Genomic DNA, 24,057 nt, shown 5'->3' on the forward strand with positions numbered 1-24,057 from the left:
GCACAAGTGCAGATGCATAGCTGGGACTAGGAGCTCTATCTGCCAGGCTCTGAGATAGCCAGGCGCCTGAGCCGGGTACAAATGACTCTGGGTACAAAGGTACTATTTGTTCACCCTTGTTTTGGTATGGACCCTGTGTCTTTCTTGTTACTATTGGGATAGTGCCATCTCTCTGCTTGGGATGCTCTCTCCACCCTGGCTTTGTCTGCGTATAGGGGTGCTCAGATATGCGTGACTGTCGAGGTATGTACTGGACATGACCTGGGATTTCTACTGTGAACTGGAATTAGCTAAACTCCAACCCCACTTTCATCAGTTGTGATTCTGTGAAAATTTCTTTTGGAGTCACAGATTAATGGTGATGGCAGAATGCCAGGGCTCCAGCCGGACACAACAGTTTTGAATTCTCACCACAATACAGAGTTTAAATGTCCAGTGTGCAACATTTAGGAGGATCTATTGGCAGAAATGCAATATAATATTCATTATCTGAAAATAAAAATGGTCGTATTTTTGTTACCTTAGAATGACCAAAACAGACAAACCAAACACTGGCTCCAGAGAGGGCTTTTTGTGTTGTGCACAAGTTTTGTGGCCACTGTAGATTCTCCTAAACACTTGGAACAGGTGGGTGAAGCAAGGGTATTGTAATCTGCAACTACACGGCTAGCTGCCACTAAATCCTACAGACTGGTCCTTTAACATCAGTCATCCAGTGTGATGATCAGGATTCAAATTATTATCATCATTTACTCACTTCATACTTATCCAGGGGGCATGTTCCTCTCTTGCCACTGCTCTGTAGTCCAGTTGTAGGCGTTTTCATGCAGGAGACGGTCAGTATGTGTATGATGTGTTGACTAATATGCGTGTTGGAGGGAGGCCTGTGTCCTGCAGCCTGCGGATGTTGTGCGTTGAAGCGAGCGTTCCTGGCACTCCTCGTGGAGCACTTCACCCCTCTGACTGTACCCTGACACACCGTGACGCCTGGAGCACTTTAGGCTGACCTGGCTGCTCACCTCCTGCCTGATGGACAGATTAAAGGACCATTAAGCATAATTACTGTTTCAGTTGGAGAGGCCAACTCATCCTGTCAGAAATGGTTACAAATTGCTGCACCTCTGCCCCCTGTATGGCTCTTAAATTCTGAATTTCATTACATTTGTCTACTTTCTTACCATCAACACGTTTGGGCTTCGACAATAAAAACATGTTTGGTGAGAAGAATCTGAAACTGCAATGGTGATTCATGAAAACAAGACTTCAAATTGGGTTAAAAAAATATATTTTGGTAGTTTGCTTTGCAATAGTTTCTGTTAATTTGTGGCTGTAAGCCAATCAAAGTGAGTGTGATGGCTGTGGAGAGGAGTGTGACAGGTAGTTGATGTGATCTGGAGTGGAGCGGTGTGAGTGTGTGGTCTGCTGCGCTGTCTGTCTGATTATGTAAAATGTGGTGAGATGGTGTAACATTGGCTGGCTGTTGCAGTGGTTTGCCAGCTCCAGAGGGCCTGTTGCCAGTTTTACATGAGAATGTGCAGCAATGCCTCGTAATGTTCTCCTCTCTGTATCCATAAGAAAACCCACACTACCGCCCTAGGGAAATTGGTCGATACCATCAACCCAGCTGGAGGCCCAGGCGGCAGACAGAGTTTTCCCATTTTTACATCAACACCAATGTTTATTATGAGATCTCCCTTTACTGTAACCTGCCCCTCTTGCGCCCCTTCTCTTCCTCATTTGGCCGATTATTACACCCATGGTGAGAACAAACAGTTTCCCTACTTAATAATTCACATCACTTTCATCTGATACTCAGTTACCATGGGCAATTTAGTAGTTGAATAATTTTGTGAAAAATTCATTTATTATCGCTGTGCGTTATGAATCTGGAGAGACGGAGAGTGGAGTGGTGGAGGATTTTAAATTGCGTCTGTGGAGCGAGGGATCCAAGGGTAGGTAATGTGTTCTAATGTTCTCAGCCATATGCATTGTTTTCAGGGCTCATCGGTTTTACATCGATTCCCACTGAAGTGTTTAATTGCATCATGAATATGATCTAATTCTGTCCTTTTCACTGAAACTGGAGCACTCTCTGCAAATGATGTACGGCCTTGACAGCACCACATCAGGATGTATTTTATATGGAATGTAAATTATAGTGTTAAATTAGCCTGGAAAGATAACTAGCTGGCACGGGGGAATGGACTCAACAGTTTAATTTAGTGTCAAAAGGCCGTGAAGGGATAAATCACCTCTCTCTCCTCTCTCTACTATGCCATATTAGGCTTTAATCATTCTCCTTTTCTTGTAATATCACTTGTTTCTCACTGCTGCCTAAGGAGTTCTTGAGAACTACACTGCATTTCTCGCAGCATCAGTTGACTGCTTATAAATGCTTCAATTTGAGCACATGGAAGACGCTGTTTGCCCCTTTTACTTTTCCCTTCTTGAAATACTCCACACTTAATTTAACTTTTCCCAGAGATCCAAAATGGCACTAGAAGATCTGGAAATCACTTTCATAGTAGCTCTGAGAGAGGACAAAGGCAGGTGAAGAAGTGCAAGGCTTCATGGCACAGTCTGGAAGGTGGGGTATTCATGAAACAGATGAAAGCCATTAGGTAGTCTTTGGTATAAGAAGGACCTCTCCCGTTTTCCTGTCCTCAAGGCTGGAGTGTTTGTCTGAGTGGCCCTGCCATTATCCGGAGTTACCCTGCATGACCCAAATAGGCCACTGTGCCTAGGAGCAGCCCTCTCGCGGCTCGGTCTATCTGGTCCGATTGTGTCCTTGACAACAACCAGAATTAACCACCTGGCCAAGATCTGGGTTTTAATGTGAGAACTCCCTTGGCTTTGTGTTCCCAGAGTCCTCGCTGAGAATTGACATTCACTTTAATTCACTCCCCATCCTAGTGGTAGGATGGATAGGTGGATGCAAGGAGAGAGGATCATGGATGGGGCTAGAGAGGCCAGATGACACCCTCAGGTGATGTAAATACCTATGCAGCTTCAATAATGTCCTACCTGGTTAGAAATAGATGTACACACATGGATATCTAAAACAAATTACTCACCACTGCACAAGAGGGGTACGTCCTCTCTCTTTGAATTCCTCCCACCGTACGGCTGATTTTGACAACTCTCTGGTGAAAAGAGCCCTTAAATTATCAACTGGGGCTGTAGTTGTTTTCCTTGTTGTTTTCATCTCTTAGGAGGGGGTAGGGTGGGCTTTGGGGAGGAATTGGTATGTTAAATGAGCTATGGGAGGTCTGCTGAGGCGTTTTTTTTTTGAGTCGGGGGGAGTTCAGTCAGACGAGAATTGCTGCGTTGGGCGTTTGAGGCAGCTGTGTGAAGTCATTTTCCGGGAGTGCAAGCGGGAGAGAGGTGCGGATTAGGCAGCGCCTCTGAGCCGGAACAAGTCTGTCTGGGAAGGGATGAAGGCTACAAACCATAGATCTAATTCCCGCTCACGCTGCTAGACAGCAGAGCCACTCACACACAGCCAGTGTGAATTAGGCCCATTTGCTCCCCTCAGTCTGAAGCGAGCGAACACAGGAGCAGACAGGGAGAAGTTGACAGACTCCTCACATCCTGCCCTCTCTCCTGACTCCCCGCGCTGTTTCCAGCCCACCTCCAAAAGCTGTCTCCAGCTCACGCTCGTTTTTTATTGTTTCTTGTGCTGCAGGTCTTTATTATTGCTGACATTAACATGAACACAGTGCAAAAAACAGGTTCCACTGTAATCCTGGGAGGGGTAAAAAAAAAAAGAAGCAAAAAAAGGGGCATTCCACTGGCAGTGCAGAAAATGTTTGCACCTGTGGCCCCATTGATTGCGTGCTTGAAACTCCGATGCTCTGAAGTTCATGTCTTTTTAATGTGTGTAATGCTTTGCCTCGGGTCATGCAATTGCCCTGAGGTTAAGGAAGGTTCACGAGGCTGTGTGCAGTGGTGGATTAGCCGATTCGCCGTCCTCCTTCTTCTCCCTACTTTACAAACACAGCTTCCTCTCTCTACCTCCACGTACACCAAACCAAACCTAGTTCCCTCTTGTCAGCACACAAAAACCTGACCCCAGAGCCATGCAGTGAAGGGCTGAGATCAATGTGGCTGACCCAGATACACTGTCCCCCTGCCTCTTTGTGATTGGACACAGTTTGCTTGTGGGTCAGCCACACTTTTGGAGAGGCAGGAGGGGAAGACCTGAATTAACCTCTGAATGCTATCCATCATGTAGTCAGTGATGTCCATGCTCCTGCTGCTGTGGCACTTTCACCTAAAGTGTTAAAAGTATTTCTGGTTTTCCCCTCAATTCCGCCACTGTTATAGGACTTATTTCAGAGAACCTCCAAAAATCAATTGGATTGCTTTAGTTATTAAGGCTGGTTTTAGAGCTCTGTTAGTTGTGAGGAAGGATGGAGATGTTGGCGTAAGGGCCCCCTGTTCTCTCCCTGTTGTGCTTGTCTCTCCCATTGCAGCCCTCTGCACCCTGCGTGCCCAGTAATGAGTTGTATTACATGCTCTGTGGTGGGCATGTCTTGTGTTAGGAGGCTGTATTCAATCTTTGTACTGTGAATGGTGGGGAAGGCTCTTTGTGTGTCTTTGAGAGGCACTGAATTGAAACGGTGTGCACCGAGTGAAGCTGATGAGGAGAGAGCGAGTCCTGAGAGGAACATGTGGATGCCTGGCAGGCAGCGAAACACTGTAGTATGTTTTTGTGCACTTGTGCGTAGACATGTATCTAACAGTGTGCAGTCTGCAAGCACTCTCTGTGTGTTCACTGCAGACGGGGGGATTTCAAGGAAATGTGCTACTGAGCTGGATGTAAGTTGAATTAGCCCTTTAGTTATTCGGTTTACTTATCCCACATTTTCAAATGGCCTGCCAAGAGGTAGTGTATATTATATGAATGAAAATCTACTCCAGTCGGCTCATTCATCACTTGAGCCTCTCATTGTGACCCCTTATAAGGACTGGCGAGGGGCCTAGCTATAGGCTAAGTGATTTTATGAGGCAGCATCATGGGGCTCAGGTCTTATTCCTTTTTGTAGGAATGCATTTTCTACTTAGATGGCAACAAACTGCATTTGCACTTAAAACATATTCTGTAATCTTCTGTTATTTTACATACAAATTGCATCCTGGGCGATGCATTCATCATTGCTCATATCCAGCCCACTCTTAAATGAAAAATGTATCTGAGATGAATAATGGATCCCTCCATAGTATAATTTTGTGTTTCTTGAATATAGTCGAGAGTTCCTCCTCTGCCTTATCCTCTAAATTCCCCCCCCCCCCTTGCTTGGATGAAGTTTAAGAGGAGGGAGATATGAAGAAAAATTACTTATTTACCGTGGTTATTGTTTACCTGAGAATTCTTACAATATGAAGCCTCTTCGACACACATAATATATGGAATATGGCGTCAGAAAAAGCATACTGCCGTTGGGAATCATGGTGTAGCCACTTCCGGACACTCCACATTCCAATGCCAATCAATCATGATCATATGCCGCACCTTGTAGCATCTCACAGGATGGGAGATGATGGAGTTCGTAGCTAGCTAGCATACACAGGTGCCGGTTTAGTGGCAGTGTTGAGGGGTTCCTCTGGGGGCTATGGGTGGGCAGCCTTGTGTGAAGCCGGCAGAATTGAGGTTGAGTAGCTGAGCCCTCTGTCTTTATCTCTAATTACATGGTGCGGCTTGGGGAGATTGGGCAGAACTGTAAAGCCCCCACAGATAGCTCGGCAGCCCCCCCCCCCCGGCTGTAACACAGCAGGGTCTGAGGGTGTGAAGCAGAACCAGGTCTGGTGGGGCTCTAATCCCACCACAGACGTTCTCCCCGGGGAGTCCCCGGTGTGCTTTCCTCTCCACAGCAGCTCCGCAGTCTGCCACATTCCAACCTGCCGCTGGGGGAGAAGCACGCCGAGGCTCCGGCAGCCCACTCTGTCGTGCTCTACTTGCTCCTGTCGGTTTTTGTCGTCCCCAAAGTTTCCCAGCCCGTCCTCTGAGACATTCTGACACCGAGTTGCAGATGGGAGGCATTGGACCGAGGCAGCTGGTGTCACAATGTGGATTGGAATTCACAGTTGGGATAAAATATGAAACAAATATGTCATTATACATATGTTTTCCACAGTTTGTTCATCCAGCTGTTTCCTTGCTGAGTCCCCCTCACTCCCCCTTGCCTTGCCATATAAACCTGCGTAGGGTTGACTGATAATAATCCATGATTTGTCCCATTGTGCCCCATTTCTCTCAGAGTGGGCCCAGTTTCTTTTAAGCATCATCCTCTGTAGCTGTCGCTTCACTCAGCTGGATCACTCATAAGAGCCGTGTGTTCTGGATTTGAATATTTACTTTTTGTTGTTTTGATGATATGAGGCAACACAATCAAAGGCGAGCACAGAGCATACTTCACTACAAATGAGAAAGGCAGAATTATTCCCAGTCAGTTAAGTGTCCTTTGATTCCTTTGCAAGTTTAATCTGCAGAAATCGATAAAAGGACGCATGTTGGGCTTGGAAGTCAACAGCAGCCGTGTTTGATGGGTAAACGGACAACCAAATGGATGATGTGGGGGAGCATTCATCTTTCTTTAGGCAAATTGGGCCGCTAGGTCCTGACTAATTGATTGATTGCATGACTTGCTGATACAATCAAAGCCTGGCCTGATTTATGGCGATAAATCGATTGATTAATAAGGTTTTCTGTGCTGGGGTTGGTCCGTGATGGCGGTGAGAAGTGGGGGGAAGACACCTCCAAGTCACACATCCGTCTTGGAGCCGTCAGCCTTGTTGGTTTAGTGTGGTAATAAGAAAGGCCTGGATCTCCCAGCTGACATTTACAAAGAGCCGGCTGGCTATGACCCGCTCCCTAGATTAACCTCCACTTGTTCTCATAAGCACCACTGATATTAAAAGATGGGGAGCAGCAGCAGCCAGGGAAAAAATGAAGTGTGACTTTTTTCGGTTCACCGTTTGCATACATCATTAGGGGGGACAACAAAAATCAATTGCACATTCCAGAATAAATAAAAACAAATATCTTGAGCAGCGTAATGCGAGGGCCTCTTGTTGACTCTTTCCAGATTACATTTAGCCGGGTGTTTAAACGCTGATTTACAGCAAGATGGAGTCCATTCCCTGCACTCGCCTGCCTGTCTGCCTGCCTGTTCAGAATATGAAATGGAAGTTAAACACTGTGAATCTCCAGCGTGGGGAGGAGGGCTCTGGACGTGTGGGCAGTGTAGCATCAAATAGATTGTGTTTCCTCCCGTGTAAACGCCTAATGTGTGCCGAGTGCTCTGACACAGATGAATGTAAGGAATTTGCTGTAAAGACTTTACGGCCCTTTTGAGAGACATGGCTGGGAACTGGTAGTGTGGAACCTGCTCCACGCCCCCCTGAACACACGTCTACACACACATGCACATACACACAAGCTTGCACAAGTGCTTACACATGCACACATGTCAAGGCACACAGCCCTCCAAGGAGAGCAGCTACATCAAACTGTTAAGGCTGGTGCGGACATCAGGGATACTTTTTATTTGCTTTGGGTCAGAAATGGCGGCCCTGATGATGTGATGAGAATCATCTCACAGACCCGCTCCGCACTGTGTGCAGTGTTATGGCAGAAAATAATCCTGGTGATTCTCCTGGCCAGGCTCATCATTTAATATATGAGAGCTACCTTCTGTGGCAGAACAGGGCAAATTATAAAATGATTCATGTATAAACTGCCCTTTCAAGTGGCTGCTCCCGTTCTGCGGCAGCGGAACTCGTCTGCCAGATCTTGGAGCCTTTGTGACGGCGCTCAAAGCTCTCAGCTGCTTGTTGTCAGCTCTGGTTTTATTCCCACTCTCACCGCTCTATTTAGATTCATTTATTTTTGGTTCAAATGCTGTAAAATGAAAGTGTGATGGAGAGAAGGAGGGTAAAGGAGTGTTCCCTCTCTCAGACAGGTGGCCTTGGTTTATGTCGCCGGGCCCCAGGGGCCCCGCTAACTGCGTCTGAGCGAGAGGAGGGACCTGTCTCTCAGCGCTACACAGGTGGTGTGAAACGCAGCCCTCTCTCCACACCTGAAATATTCAGATTCTTCCAGCGGCGTCACTTTGATCTTGCTGCAATCGACAAGGGAAAACGGAGAGAGTAGGGGGGAGAAAACAACAAAAACAAGAGGAAGAGCAGCACACCTGAGAGCGAACAGATTGACATTTCTTAAGAGAGAATAAACAATCGCAGGTTAGCTGTGCTGCATCTCTCCAGCTCGTTGTTTCAGGTGAAAGTGGGCCATTGTGGTGATGGCTGCATCTTTGGAGCCTTCCTCCTCTCCCACTTACTGACCTCAATGGTGAAGCTTCACAGAAACAAGTCCCCCGCAGTGCACTCCCCTTTCCCACTTTGAAAGAAACGGGAAAACAAACCTTGTCCCCAATTTTATTGTTTAAGTCTCTCCTCTCCTAATTTTCTTCAATGCGTCCCCCTTAAAAAACTTCACTTGGGAAGGTTTTTGTGTTTGGAACCCTGGCTGCTTTTCATCTTCTTGGCTATTGTGAAGCCTCCCCGTCGCTCTTCCATATTCACATCTACATTTGAGCCGATCATTTGGCCGACTGAGGTTATCATGTCTTCTCTCAGGTTTCAACCCACTAGTCTGCTAATGAATCATAGGACTGTGTAATTAGTCACCCTGCATGTACCACACAATGACAATAGACACCCTGATTGTAACCACAGAGTTTGAAAGGAGCAGAACAATGGTCGGCCGTAATGATGATAAATAAGGTGTTGTAATTGGCCTTCGTTTGGAGCATTCAGTCATAGATTGTAATTTGAAGTTTCTAATTAAAGGACATTTAAAGTTATTCATTGGACTGAGAGTGGATACAGGGTTGTTTTAAAAGGGCTGTAATAAGATGTTTTCCTGATACCTCTTGATACTATTTTGAATTGACAATAAATGAAATTAGAGCCTCCCTGATCATACTAAGATGTGCTACCAGTATACATCAGTGAGAAATATGAAACGTGTGTGTGCATGTGTGTCCAAGTGTGCATGTTGGAATTAAAGAGAGAGAAGTGTTGACAAGTAGGCTGTGCTCTGGTGCATCAGGCGCCAAAAACTCTCTAAATGAAGCAAGGTATGACGAATAATGGCTGACAACACCAGTCACACCTTTTGCTGATGGTTGTAACGCTCACACGCTTCTCCTTCCTTTTGTAAGATTTAGCATGCCGTTTGAAGACAGCCTGACTGACTGGGGATTAATTATTTTGGATGATTTATCAGACTTACCAGTCCAGAGTTTAGAGAGGTGTCAAAATTAAATGTGATTTTCCTCGTTGGTAAGTCATCACGATCTATACACTACCTACATATTTCTGCACTGTGCAGTCAGTATTGCTGCGGCAGGGTGGACAGTTGCATAATGTGCAAATAATCCGTAGGGCAGGGGTTCCCAACCTGGGGTTTGGGACACCACAAGAGGTCACAAAACAAATCAGAGGGGCCATGAGAGAAGCAGAAAAAACATTTGCTATTGCAAATGATATATTTTTTAAAAATTACATTTTTGTTTGCTCCCTTCTCAAGCCTATAAAAATGATTAAAATAGCCACCTTCTGGTTGATTTGTACGATAGGCCATATGTTTTTGCAACCACTAGATGCACATTTTGGTGTGTGTTAGTTAGCATTGCAGATGAAACAGACAAGATATCATGTGTTAATTAGTGAGTTTCAGAGGTGTTGGTTGGCTGATTTTTTTTTTATCTCTAGACAGAGCCAGATTAGTTGTGTCCCCTTGTTCCCAGTCTTTATGCTAAGCTAAGCTAAACATCTCCTGGTTGTAGCTTCAAATTGAACGGATATGATACGGTATCAATCCTCACATCTCTCTGCAGGAAAAGCAAATAAGTCTCTATTCACAAAATGTTGAAGACTCCCTTAAAGAACCACTGGCTTAGGGTCCTTTCAACCCAAATACAGTACCAGGTAAATGCTAAACAAAAAATAGCCCAGTGGCTACTATTTAAAACAGTCATAACCATGTTTGGCACTGGCAGCAGGTTAAAGCTTACTCTCAGAATTATGCAAATGGTATTTGACTCAGGTGTGATGTGGTCGACCAGTGGTGTGATGGTGGTGTGAATCGTAGCAGTTCTAGCTGATGGAGAGTAAAAGTGAAGGAGCAGTCGGTGGTAAACAGATGGAGGGAGATGCCAGGTGATCGCAGCCCCACAGTGCTTCCCTGTCAGAGGCCGCATGCTCAGCTCACATTCATAGTGCCGGGTCATGGAGGTCAGAGGCTCCTCCCGCCCAGCTCCCTCAGTCTGGACGGTCCAACACACACACACACACACACACACACACACACACACACACACACACACACACTGCCTGTTCTGCCCTTAACTGATATTCAGCCCAAGGAGGCCAGATAAGAGTTCATGTTGGATCTTTTATATGGACAGGCGCCAATGTCTGCTCCGCCCCCCACCAAACCGCTCCCCCTTTCCCTCAGTGGCTGGGGGGGATTGCCAGTAATAATGTTGAGGCCAGACTAGACTGCAGTGATTGAGGCCATTGATTGTGGTGATTTGATTTATTGATCAATCCCCCCCCCGTCTGAAATGTGGCGTCTGAGATGCGGGGCTAATCTGAAGCAGCTATGGACAATCTTGTGCCTCACAGAGAACGGGAGGCAACAAGGAATATATGAAAGGAAACTACACTTATCTTAATCACACACTGGTCCCTGCTCTGCCTTGCTGCAGCCCCCCCGTGTGCGGATGTCAGCGCACATGTGTCTGCGCGCACGCATGTGTGCCTACCCGCTCTTTTGTGCGAGACCTTGCGTGCGAGTTTGTGTGTGTTTTTGCGTCGGTGTGCGTATGCGATGGGGGTTGTGAGGCAGTACAGTCACCAGGCAGAACAGAGTGGATCTATAAATTGATGGAATTCAAAGCCTCCAGCATCGATTACCATTATAACAAACAGCAGCACACAGAATGTCTGATTATTTTTAGACAAAGATTCTGTGCTCTCAGCAGCAATTCTGCTGATGCTGTCACACTTTCAGACATCTGCCTATGATTGCAATTAGATGGGATACAAAAAGAAAAATAATACCCCATCTGCATTTTCCCCTCTCTCCTCCTCCTCCCTATTTTTTCCTCTTTAATTTGTGCTGTCCAAGCCCACTGCACACAATAGTGATTTTGACTCAGTCTACCTCATTGCAGTACCTAGGTAGTTTTTTTCCCTACTTGTCAACATTTTCCACCATGGGTTGTCTTTGTGAAAGGCCAGAAAATAGCTTACCGCTACAGATGTAATCAAGACAAGCTAGGTTTAATGAATCAATGTCAAATCTACTCCAACACAATACATTAGTGAGCCACGCATTTTACCTAAAACATTCACACTTGCACAGATTGTTACAGTACATCTCTCTGCTCCAGTTTTTGTCAAGAGCATTGTCTTTGCTGGATTTGATTATTAGACTTTTTACCCTCTGTTTGCTACAATAGACATAACTTGCCTGCCATCATTTAAATGAAAACACAACATACTTGACAACCAGCTTATGTCATAATCCTCAGTGCTTTGTCTTTCTACAGATTTGTTGCCACTGCTGGCCTCCATTTCTCTTTCCCGGTTTATCCCTCAACCAATAGAGTCTGAAGGGACCACTCCCTGCAGTCTTTGCTGCAACACACTTGCATAAACCTGAGACCTCTTAATGCAGTGTATATATATATATATATATATATATATATATATATATATATATATATATATAATATATATATAAGGCTGCCTGTCAGATCATGCGAGGGCTCCACTACAGATGCTGATAGGGTCCATCTTTGGTCAGTGTCAGAAGGGCACAGCCTACATTTGTAAGCCAAAGACATGTGAGTCATGTTTTTTTCCCCTGGTGTTCAGCAGTTCATTGAGCTTCAAGTGCATTTACTGACTGCCAATAGGCTGCAGGTCTGTCCCTTTAAAGCCAATAAACTTCTTGCTTCTTGGTCTTTGTTTTTGAGTCACAAGTCACCAAGATTGCTTTCCCCTACCAGATTTACTTGAGCACGCCCGGACTGGTTCCATGCTCAAAATCCCTCTTTGCTGTCCCTCCAGCCCCAATGACAGCTCCGCCCTCCCCAGGGGAAACTCATCAATTATGGCTGGATGTTTGACTGGCAGAGGCTTAATGACAGGAGCTCTGTATTGACCTGACTGCCACACACTGAAAATTTGGTCCCAATCGTCTTTTTTAAAACCTGTCAAATGATTACTGTCACACTCTTTGCACAGCGAGTTGAACTCGGCTTTTCCCCCTTTTAAGTGCTCAAGTCATCAGAAACATCTACATGTTCATGCAAATCATTTTGTGAAGGATGGCGCTCGACATAATGGAGGCAGATAAGTGAATTTTATCAGGGATCTCAAAGGTGCCCTGGTTGTAGGTTGAAATGGATCACATCTGATTAGGAGGCAGAGGAGAAATCTTCTTTAGTATCTATTGTCTCCTGAGATAGCATTGCGAAACACTACATTGTGGAGTTCTTCCCATCATCAATCTGAGCAAGACAACCAAAGTAGCAAACAGTCTGTTCTGCTTCACTTCCTTCCAGAAAGACAGACAGTAGGTTTCATTTGATGGGCTGTTGCCCAGGCTCCCCTCCCTCGTAATGGTCTAGGAACTGTGGGGGGGCTTTCAAAATAACCATGCCATTATAATAGCGCTGTTTGACTTGCATACAGCATGAGTACTCGCCATTCTCATCAGCTGAACTGCAATAAAAAAAGTGAACCCAGCTCTACACCAAGGCCACTGAAGCACTGGCGGACTTAGAATCACCACACTGTTATATCTTTAGTACTTATAAAATCCACTCAAAGTCACTTCTAGAGGAATTTTCTTTTGGCAAGATTAGCCGGTCTGGGGCCATTTGAATCTAGTGGAGGTTGGCCAGCTTCTGAAAGCCCACTCTCTAATCTCCAGGAAGGCTCATCCCAGATGGACTGTAAGGACTAACAGGAATTTATAAAGTCCTGTCGCCTTATCCTGTACAGCCATGGCCTTTTTCAGTGACAGTATGATTTACCAGCACTGACACATTAATGTATCCTAAACATTTGGATACCTAGCGAGTATGGAACTTGTGATTTTTAAAGGAGAGGAGCAGCAAGTAACCAGATCTTTGAAAATGTATTGTCTGTCTTTGTAACAAATATATGACGGGGCATGCAGTGTCTAAGGCTTGGTGAGACCGTCCTCACCAGAAATACACTAGTATTGGTAAAATGCTGCGTTTGTATAGAGCTTTTATCCAAAGTGCTTTTGTTGCTTATTCACCCACTACTGTGCAAGGCACTGGCCTGACCATAAAGAGCAAATATAAGCATATTTCTGAAAACTATTCTGGATGACATGTTACTTCATCATGATGAACACAGACACTGTAGTTTATTTTGAATCAATTTCACATACACCGTCCTGTTGCTGTAAATACTCACCATTGTATCAAATGTGTATCAATCCGTGGTTGAAAATTGTTCTTATCTAATGCTCTTGTTATACATTTTTGTGTAAGGTTTTCTAAAAAGTAGAGGACCCAGCTGTTTTAGGAAAATACTGAACCCTTTTTTTTTAAAAGTAAGTATATATTTGTGACCCATTTTGTAAAGATTAACATCTGCAGCAGGAACGAAAAGTGCCACAGACAGGGTAGGGAAGTCAGAAAGTATTGAGAGACTAACACGCGGGTTGGTTTGGGCACCTCATTGAATTTGTTGACAGTAACAAAATGATAGATTAATGCCATGTCTTGTACTTTAAATCCACTTGTGTTTATATTTTTTAGACAAGTGACCTCTTGTGGCTGTGCACATAATGACTGTTAGAAAAGAAAGGGTGAAAGTAGCTTTATTCGTTATAGTGCAGCAGTAACGGATGGGCGGGCGAGAAAGGTGTCTGACTTTGACATTGGAAATCAGTTAGCATCCCATCTCCTGCCAAGACTAAATGTTGATTACTTTTTTACCATGACCACAATCCTTCCCTGACCTTTACTAGCTGGTCTTGTAATGCACTGACAAATCATTCCATCCTGCCGATGGGTTGCCAGATCAGAAACACTCAAATACCATTTTTGATGGCCATGACAAATTTACATTGTGTCACTTTTAGAGGACTTGTTGGAAATGTTTCATTTCTCTGAACTTCATTAATATATTATTACCAGTACAAATATGTTACTTGCTATAGATCTTTTTCACAGCAGCCATTTTGATATGAAATAGTAGGGTAAACACACGTGTTAGCGATGATACTAATTGAGGTTGCATTCAGGTCAAACAGAGTCAGGGTGCTGCTATTGTGCATGTTGCAACACTAAATGGAACTGAACCTTAATTAGTATCATTGGTAACCACCTACTATTTGATGCTGTGAAAAAGGTCTATTACTGCTCGCAAGCAGCACAGTGTCACAGCTAACTTTTTACTGCCAAGGTCATATAGGTGAGATGCCTTGCTCACAGACACATTGGAAAGTTGTGGTGTTTTAGTGTAGCATCCTACCTGAGACGGTACATTGAGTTCTACTTTAGCCACTTCCTGACTCGTCAATCCAGGGACTTGAACCAGCAGCCCTTCAATTAACAGCCTACTTCTCTGACCGACGGGCTGCCACCATCCCACGAGGCCACCACTGTTGAAGTTTCACCCTTCCATTTTTCTCTTTTTTTTTCCTTGCGTGATGATTTATTAAATTGCCTTTAAGTAAGACTGCAGATTAATTAAAACACAGTCAATTTAATTTCCCGGCGTCATATATAAATTCGCAGTGGTAATTGAATCCCCTACTCCACTTTTATATTGTAACCCAGCAGTTACAAGAGAAGATGAGGATCACAGTCAAAATGAAGAGGAGGTGAATGTACAGTTGTCTGTTCCAGCACTGCTCAGTATAGGAGAGTAGAGTTTGAATCTGTTTTTCCTTTTTTTCCCCCTGTTTGCTGAAAGAGCCGGGAATTGGATGACTGATCGATAATATCGGATTTGCGGATGGCATGTGGTGCAGCTGAGTCCAGCATGAATGCAAGGTTCTGATGAAGGGCCTGCTACACGGACAGCTTTGAATAGTGGATCAGACGCGTTGCCGGGGTGGAGCTCTCATTCCGTATGACACAGACATGTAAAGATGAAATGTGCAGAGACATTAATGGAATAGCGATTAGGGCTGTTGTTGTAGCAAAAGGGTAATTTGGTTAAAGCTATGGAGGCTGCTGTCATGTATTGGAAATCTGTGCGGATCAATATAAAGATTGGTGCAGGCTATGGGAGAGAGATTGAAAAGAGGCTGAAAATAGATCTGACCTGTGGTAATTACGACAGCAGGCGAGGCGTTTGTATGTTTGAATCAGGTCTTGGCCTGGCTTAAAAAACAGCCTTTCATTTCAGGAAGAAGCCCTATTTGTTTGCAAGGGTGTTTGTCAGGTTATTGGGTCTCTCCACGTGACCCCCCCCCCCCAATTTCTCTCTCTCTCTCTCTTTCTTTCTCTCTCTCACTCTCTACCCCCTCCCTCTCGTCCCACTCCCTCACTGGCGCTCTATAGCCGTTGCAAGTGTATTGATTATTTCAAATACTGATTATCTAAAAGGCCTTCTGCTACTGTAGGCATTGGATTTATTTTGGCTTAATTATTTATGGGCCAGGGCTAGCTGTAAGTATTACTGCTGTGAGATCATGAAGGATTACATTGTTAATATTCAGCAGTGTATTTTTATTTATGTACACTCTAAGCTTTACTGGATGAGCGTTGGCAGGCTCCCTAAAGTGCCGTCTCTCTCCACTCTCTTCCTCTCACCGTTTCTCTCTCTTTTGTGTGTTTTGTAGAGGGAGCTAAACTCTGTAGCATCTGAGCTGGCTGGTCGACAAGAGGAGAGCGAACATTCCCACAAGCACCTGGTAGAGCTGAGCAGGGAGTTCAAGAGAAATGTCCCCGAGGTGAGTCTACCCACCCCCTTCCCCGCCCCACCCCCCATTCTCTCACCTCTATGTGTCGTTTTCCTCTTCCTCACTTGACTGTCTGCATCACTGCCGCTGCTCAAGCCCCCGCATATACCTTTGTACATAGAATTAGTTATTTCTTTTGTAAAATCTGCATTAGTATATATTAACGTTGCACAACACTTGTGAGAAGTCAGGGTTAGCCCCCACTCACCCTCCCTCTTCCAGTAGCTCAGTTAATATTTAAATGCTGAGGCCTTGCAGTAACGTTAGCCTCTGGCTCAGTGTGATGAGAGGCCAGGGGGCTCATTTACAAAAGGTAAGCACAATTTTGCAGCTTACTTTTAACTCCAAAGCCAAAGGAGTTTATGAAAAAGTTATCTTGGTGTCAGGATTGGCGGCTGATATTGACTTTCTCTAAATTTCTGTGATGTTACAGGAACAGGTGTCTCTCCAAACCCGTAAGGAACAGGACTCTGACTAAATGCTATTTGATGAATGTTAATGAAGATGATTAGATTGCATCTAGCTGAAACCGCTTGCCTAAACCAAGTGTTTCGGAAAAAGTCATAATAAAAGTTATTTTCAATGTAGACTACACAGAACAGGGGTTTTTAGAATCAAATGTCAATTACGATGGATGTTAGGTCTAGAACAACATAAACAAGATGCTAATGACGTTAAAGGACTAGTGTGTAGGGTTTAGTGGCATCTAGCGGTGTAGTTGCAGATTACAACCCCTCGTCACACCCATTCCAAGCATGTTTAGGAGAAACTACCATGGCTTAAAAAAACCCTGTTCTTATCTAGAGCCAGTGTTTGTTTTTTTCGTTCTGGACTACTAGAGAAACATGTTGATTCAACATAACTCTGTAAAAGAGGACCCACTACCTCTGTAGATAAAAATGCCTCATTCCATGGTAACGAAAATACAACAGTTCTCATTTTCAGCTGATTATTCGCTAATTAAAACATACCTATTAATATTATATTCCATTTCTGCCAATAGATCCTCCTAAATGTTACACAATGAACCTTTAAATGATTCCAATGAAATTTACAGTCCTTGTTCTTTGTCAAAATGCATTCTTAAGTTCAGTCCAAGCAAATATGAAGCTTCAGCAGTCTGAGTTAGCCAAATGAAGTGGATATCTTCATTTTTTTAGGACAAAATTCCCTGTCTTACTTCCCTTATTTGTTACTCTATATCTGACAAAACAACTAAGTACACATGTAAATGGTGCTGCTTAGAGCAACATCCTTTATTACTCCACCTCCCTGAGCAGGACTTAACACCAAAGTTTATACTGAATTTAAATGAGAATTTCTTTTTGCTTCTGTTACCCAAGTTAACATTTTATGTACCTGACAACTGCAACTGATCAATTAATAAGCAGACTTTTTATTGTTAATACCGTAACAGTAATAACACTTTAACAGCATACAAAATTTCACGTGTCATTATCTATTATTTGACTTACCCTACTATTTTTAATACCGCATTTTATGTTTGGCGTCTGTGCATCACTGTGGTTGATTTTTCATTTTCTTCTGCTTTACGTATAGAATGTGCCAAGACCTCATTCAACCTTACTTTTTGTAAGGCAAAATGGCAAATAAGGATGGAACTGAATTCATGAAAAGCTAAATCTATGAATGATACAGATATGATTTTGTCCCTTTTTATCATCATCTTTGAAATGATCATCCATTGACATCTAAGCTGAAGTCAAAGAGAATATTTTTATATTTTATAAATGAGCCCTCGGGCTATTTGCTGTGGCTACGCTGCCTGCCTATCTCAGCCCGAGTATGTAGTGTAGTGCTGTAATCTTGTCAGTATAATACAGGCGTTTAAGACAGGATCAGGCTGTCACCACTGGCAGCACAATCCCCTTACCTGAGGCTGTGTGAGCTCGCACTAGTCTGGATCTCTGAGCTCTAACGCGAGCTACTGGAAAGCCCCACTTTTCAAACATGCCCACTCAAACCCTTTAGGTTTAACCACTAATACCCATACCCCATAACAACATACCTCACACACACACACACACACACACACACACACACACACACACACACACACACACACACACACACACACACACAGTGCAAGAGGAGCTATGGAAAGAATCCATTAACATTAAAGATTTTCAGTCGTCTTTCCTATGGAGCTGTTTGTGCCTCAGTGGGGCCAATCTGATTCCTAAACAGGTGGAGCGTCTGCAAAATAGAAAATGCTGAGACTGAGTTTACTTTTTTGTCTATACATAGGAAGTGCGGGAGATGGTGGCACCTGTTCTCAAGAGTTTCCAGGCCCAGGTGAGTCACGTGTTTGCATTTTACAGACGTGTGAAACAGTTTCAGATTCTGCAGAATAAAACATAGAAAGTCTTGAAACAGCAAAGTAGTTGTTGCATCTTTATTCATGATTTCCCAACATCATAATTTACTGAAACAAGAGACACTCCTGCTGGATAATATATATACACTGACCAGAGCAGATGACTGTGCCTCTGGAATGAATGATTTGATAGATAGGGTGAGGAATCCATGGCATGCTTTTCGTCTTACTGCTCATCTGGTGCTTATTGACTGATGCCTTTTCTGTCAAAGTGAAGTAGCATCTATCTGCCATTAGATGATCAGATATCTGGCTTCTCATATTTTCTTGGCTGAGACAAGCCCTCATTTCCTGTTGTGATGGTGCATTCACCGTGCCCCCTCTGACGTCGCCATATTGAAAAAGTCATCTGATACCTACCAAGACTCTGCTCCAGCCATTAAACCAAGGTCATAAATCACATTTGTGAGCTGCGTTATGGTCCGCAAAGCAGAGGCTTATGGAAATGATACCACAAATATGTTTTCAGTCTCGCTCTCCCCTCCTAAACTCCCGCTCAGCGCTAACCTGAAAGCCCTATCATCGGTAAACATGAGAACACTCAGCATGGATTGTTCAGTTCTCTTGGAAGTGATTATTGGCAGATTCTTTTTAATGCTTTATAATTGACTATGCCCAAGCAACCGTGCTCCCTGGCAGAAGCTATCACATTCTTCAATACCACACTCCGCAATACTCCGTGGTTGATTTGTGTGCTAATTCAATTACTCTACTGTAAAGTCGCACAAATATCAGAAGCACCCTTCCATATCTTTATTGTGCAAACAGGAACCCACAGGATTAATTTAAGCACCATTGATGTCTGACAACTGGGAGTCTAGAGATGTTTCATAGTAGATAAAATAGATGGCTGATAATGAGCGATGATTTTTTTTTTTTTTCTTGTTAGCTGCAGGCCTCTCTGGGTACCTCTTGGTCTCTCTTGTGTATCTTCCACAGGCTTAACGTTCTGCACATTGATAAGTAAGCCAGCTTGTGGTGGAAAAAGCCTCAGCAATTTTTTTTTGATCCGGAGGTGCAGCGAGCAACTCGGCACACCATAATAATATAATCCTCTGGTGTTTTCTGATACACTTTGACCTTATTGGTAATGTCAAACAGCTTGCGGAGGCTTGTGAACTTTACCCAGCGGTAGTCTTCACGACCTCAGTGTAAGCTGTGGGACCTCGACCTGCTGCTGCAGGGGGGAGAATGTGAGGAGAAGGTGGAGTTGGATGTGCTTGTTTGGCTGTGTGGTTTGGGATAGACTAAAGCTCCCCTGCAGCTGCACTGTACAGGTGGTGAACGATAGAAAAGTCCTTCCGTGTGTGTGTGTGTGTGTGTGTGTGTGTGTTTTTGTGAGGATGCATATATGTGAGAAAGAACTGGGTCCTTGCTTCCACCCTCCCCTCCTCCCAGTTCGGAGGCCCAGAGGAGTGCCTCATGGTATTTGGACCCTCATCATGCCACTTCTAAAGGAGAAGTCGGCTCCTTTGAAGTGTTTGCGACATGACAGGTTCTCTTTCTTTTCTTTTTCATTTCAATGTTCCCCACCCACTTTCTCTCTCTTCTCCCGTCCAATCTCGCCTTCTAATTATCGCTAACCAGGCGACTGATTAGAAACACGTTGCCGACCTAGTTTTTTTCCGCGGAGCTGGAGGAGGAGAAAGGGTTAATCCCAGAGCTGGTGGCTGTCATTGGTCGCTTCCCTCCTTCTTCTCCTCTTTTTCGTTCTGCTCTCCTCTTTCTTTCCCTGGAAGTTTGCTAATGAGGTCCCGTCAGAGCTGAGGAGAGGTGTTAATTTGGCCTTGTGAAGTAGGAAGGAGATTAAGGACAGTGAGGAGCTGAGTTTACGGCTTAAAATACACCGCTGTCCTTATTAATCCACAGGGCCCTGGGAGACCGGCGTTTTTGGTTTTATAATGAACACTGTCTTATAATGAAGGTAATTTTAATAAAAATTTACGGCGAAGGAGAGGAGATGGTACATGTCTCCATGGTCTCAGGCACACCTTTGGGGCTGAGGGATATGACAGTTATTTCTCAAATAACCGATCGCTGGAGAGACAGGCCCGTCGGACCACACTGTTCACACAACTTTCAACACAAGATCTCGCTACCATCTGAACGTACAGAAAACAGCCTTCACCAAGTCTCACCAAGACTATGTGGGCTTCTCAATGCAATTTACACCTCCCTCTCACTTTAGAGTGTAAACTCCCCTCAGGATAAACCTTTTGTGAGGCAGAAAAAGAAAAAAAAAAACAGTGACAGATTTCTTGAATCTTTGTATCCTTTTTTTTCTTCCACAGAGGCAGATTCCTGCTCACATCCGGCCTCTACCAATCTGAATATCAGGCCCAAATTAACCAGTCATTCTATTTTTCTCCTCTCCTCTTGATGTCGTTTGGTGCTCTCAGAAAAAGAAAACAGCAGTATGGGTCCCTAATTACTGAAACTTGCTTTACAATGATAATCCGTGGAGTAATTTAGCGTGCACAATGAGAGTTGTGGTGCTTGCGCAGATGGAGATTCTGATAAATAGTTTGTAACGTGTAATTAGCAGCTCTGCCGGTTACATACCATTAACCCCTCAAGCTCAGGAATCATTATTGGCCCTCATTATCAAGCAGCAAGGTACGATCGAGCTGACTAGACATCAAAAACATCAAACAGCTATTAAAGCGCTGCAAACTGGGGGCCGGTGGACACCTGTTTATGAGTCTAACTGTGCCATTTCTTCCCCTGAGGTTGGGAAGTGATGATGTGGGGGAAGACAATGTTTTTATGTATGATGTTGTTGTTGCTTGTTTTCTATGAGAGCACGGGAGGTATTTTGACTATACAGCAGCTTTTCAACTCCATGAAACTGAGTGAAGAGGTCTCAAAATGGCTGCTGCTCCTCAGCTATACGACTGACTTGTCACGTTCATGAAAAGTAGAGAGAAGGCAATATGAAAACCAAATTTAGTGAGCTTGTACACTCCTTGTTGAACAGAGCAGATCATGTCACCTTATCTTTTTATAACCTACCTTGTCAGAGTACGTTGCAGGATGAAGAAATAAGCAGTCATAGTGGTTGTTTGGATTGTCATATCCATTTACCTCTCACTTATCAGAAACATCTGCAGCTGTGTTTTCAACCTTAATCCAGTTGTGTGAAGCGCCTTGCAGGATGATTTGACCAGAGTCGTTCAGTAGAAGAGGGTGTCAGTGTTTTCAGAGACCTTGCCCGCAGTGCCTTGCCCAGAGCTCGCCCTCGCCATGCAGCGAGGTAGACAAACACCGTCTTTGATCATCCATCGAGAGACGACCAGTTCTTCCTCCTTTTGATTAATTCCTGAAGGAAATGATAATTTCTCTTGAATGTATGAATATGTTATGAATAGTGGAATGAATCAAAGAGTAAAGGATGATAATTAATTACAGCGCTATGATAAAAGGCTGTGGGTGTTATGACGCAAGCTTCCTCCGTGTCATTATGAGAGGCTCCATAATTACCTTTCTGCACGAGCCAGCGCTCCTGGCGGTGCTGGCGGTGAGAGTGCCGCTCACTGAGTGAGTCTAACGGTCATAAAGCTTTTCCCTGCCTAATTGTCTGAGGGGCTCTATGGCACTTTCATAGATGAGGGACTGCGCCGTTAGGAAAAATGCTCGGCGACGCTACAGCTTTTCCAGCTCAATGAAGACAGATCTTCATCATGGGCTAAACCTTGCGGTTATTAGGTACAGATTGCTTGAATGGATGGCTAACTTGGGAAGGTGGGGTTTGAAGCAAGTGAGCAGCAGAACGGTACAGTGTAGTGCAAACGCGGCTTCTAGACTACATCGCGTTTTAAAATCAAGTTTGTACTGATTTCTATGTATATTGTACATTATAGGCCCATATATCTGTGCCAATAAACCAGATCCCTGCCTTACAGTTGGCTCTGAATATTCCCTTTGTGTTATTATTCATGCCCTACCTTATGTAAGGGGCATTTACGACACCTCCTACTCCTCTCACTCACTCCCACTCTCCCATCCTCCCCTGCCTCCCCCCCGGCTATGACCAGACTGCTCCATACTGGGCTGACGAGGTATCTCTAATGCCCGTCTCCTGCTCGGCTGTCTCAGGCTCATTGAGCAGCAGGCCAGGCTCAGGATCTCCAGGCCATTACCTATTCACAGCACGTCCAGGCCTCCAGCCTATTGTGGGGAACATAATGGGCTCCAGGGCCATGTAAACCACCGGCTCTCTGCTCCTGGTTTATCACTTGTGTCCTCTTCATACTAAGGAGAGGGAAGGAAGGTGGGAGGCAGGAAGGTAGAGAGAGGAGAGAGAGACAGAGGAGAGGATGTGGGGGGGGCGTGGGAGTGTAATTGGACATTAGATAATACCTTCCTTGAGTCTTTTACGTCCTCTGCATCTCTAGAGGGTGAATGTCCTCGCCTGTTCTCCACATCAGTGCAGAAAAGCTGCCTTGACCCAAACTTAATGTACTTCTGTTCACTTACTGTTTCAGTCTTTATTACTTCAAAGTTTTAAAACTTTTATTGATTATGATTAGTCAAAGATGAACAGGCTTACATGGGGATATTGGATCAGATATTGTGCTGCTGTCCATCTTACCTCTGATACTTCTCTCATAATGCCAAAGACCAAACATTGACAACTTAAGAAATAGCCCAGACAATGGCTTTTTTTAGTCTGCTTGGTGAGCGGTCAGTTTAATTTCACAGATTAATTTTACCTCAGAAAACCACTCAGCAGACCATTTACAATTAGCTCCTTTTTTATATTCAGTTAGTTACTTGTTGTAACAACTGTTTATTGACCCAGTCTGATCTAAACACTTTTAAAGCCCATGTAACGTTTGCTGAACAGTGGCCACTGTGGCCACCAGTGACAATTACAGAATAATGATAAATGCTAAAATGTGGTGCAGACACGACACAAAGTGAGTGGTGTGATTACCTATAAATTTAATACAAAGAGCCGAGTGCATGTGAACAGATGCAAATTTGCTCCAGGCAGTGCAAACCGAGAGAGAGAGATTCAACCGTAGGTATTCAAAATGTTTCAGCTTGAGCAAAATATTTGGACATTTCTAATTAATGACTGTAAAAAAAAAAAAAAAAAGTATATAAGGAGAGAAACGTGATAAAATATGAAAGATTGCGTCGGCTGTGTCAGAAATCCCCAACAATTGCAGGTTTGTTGCTATCTAGCTATAGCTAAAGTCTGAAGTCAGTACAATTTCTGTTTTTACAAAAAACACAAAAATTGTCTTTGTGTTCAGTCTTAACGCACCTAGCAAGCCTAAGCTAACACTAGCCACCACTAGCTCCTGGTCACAGCCATAGACTGCATACATAGATGTAGACGTGGTCTCTGTGACCCAGAGGTTTCTGAAGAGCTGTTGTGAAGCTCCGGTTGGTCAACCGTGTCGCGTAGAGGGTGGATGGACCTGAGGCGGGCTGAATGAAGCCTGGTTTCAGCATTATGAATGATTTTAAACCAGGATATAATTTAAACAGGTGTGTTTAAATTCACCCCCATACAGTTGTTATGAACGGGGAAATGAACTGTTTTGTACATTTCATTTTGTACCAGACTGTTAATACGTTTCTGCTGTAAAGTTGCACATTTTAACATGGAGGCTTA

The 24,057-nt window shown here is 44.1% G+C and overlaps 1 protein-coding gene across 2 annotated transcripts in view; it reads left to right on the forward strand.

Annotated features, from left to right (window-relative positions):
• Window positions 1-24,057, forward strand: part of cux2b (cut-like homeobox 2b) — an 87,205-nt gene that overhangs the window by 17,687 nt on the left and 45,461 nt on the right. For both annotated transcript variants that reach the window (XM_051422823.1, XM_051422824.1), the window contains exons 2-3: window positions 15,914-16,024; window positions 18,302-18,349. In XM_051422823.1, the coding sequence (XP_051278783.1) occupies window positions 15,914-16,024; window positions 18,302-18,349 (159 nt within the window). The remainder of the gene's footprint in view (window positions 1-15,913; window positions 16,025-18,301; window positions 18,350-24,057) is intronic.

The sequence above is a fragment of the Dicentrarchus labrax genome, unplaced genomic scaffold (assembly GCF_905237075.1).
Source record: "Dicentrarchus labrax unplaced genomic scaffold, dlabrax2021, whole genome shotgun sequence".
NCBI classification, from domain to species: Eukaryota; Metazoa; Chordata; class Actinopteri; family Moronidae; genus Dicentrarchus; species Dicentrarchus labrax.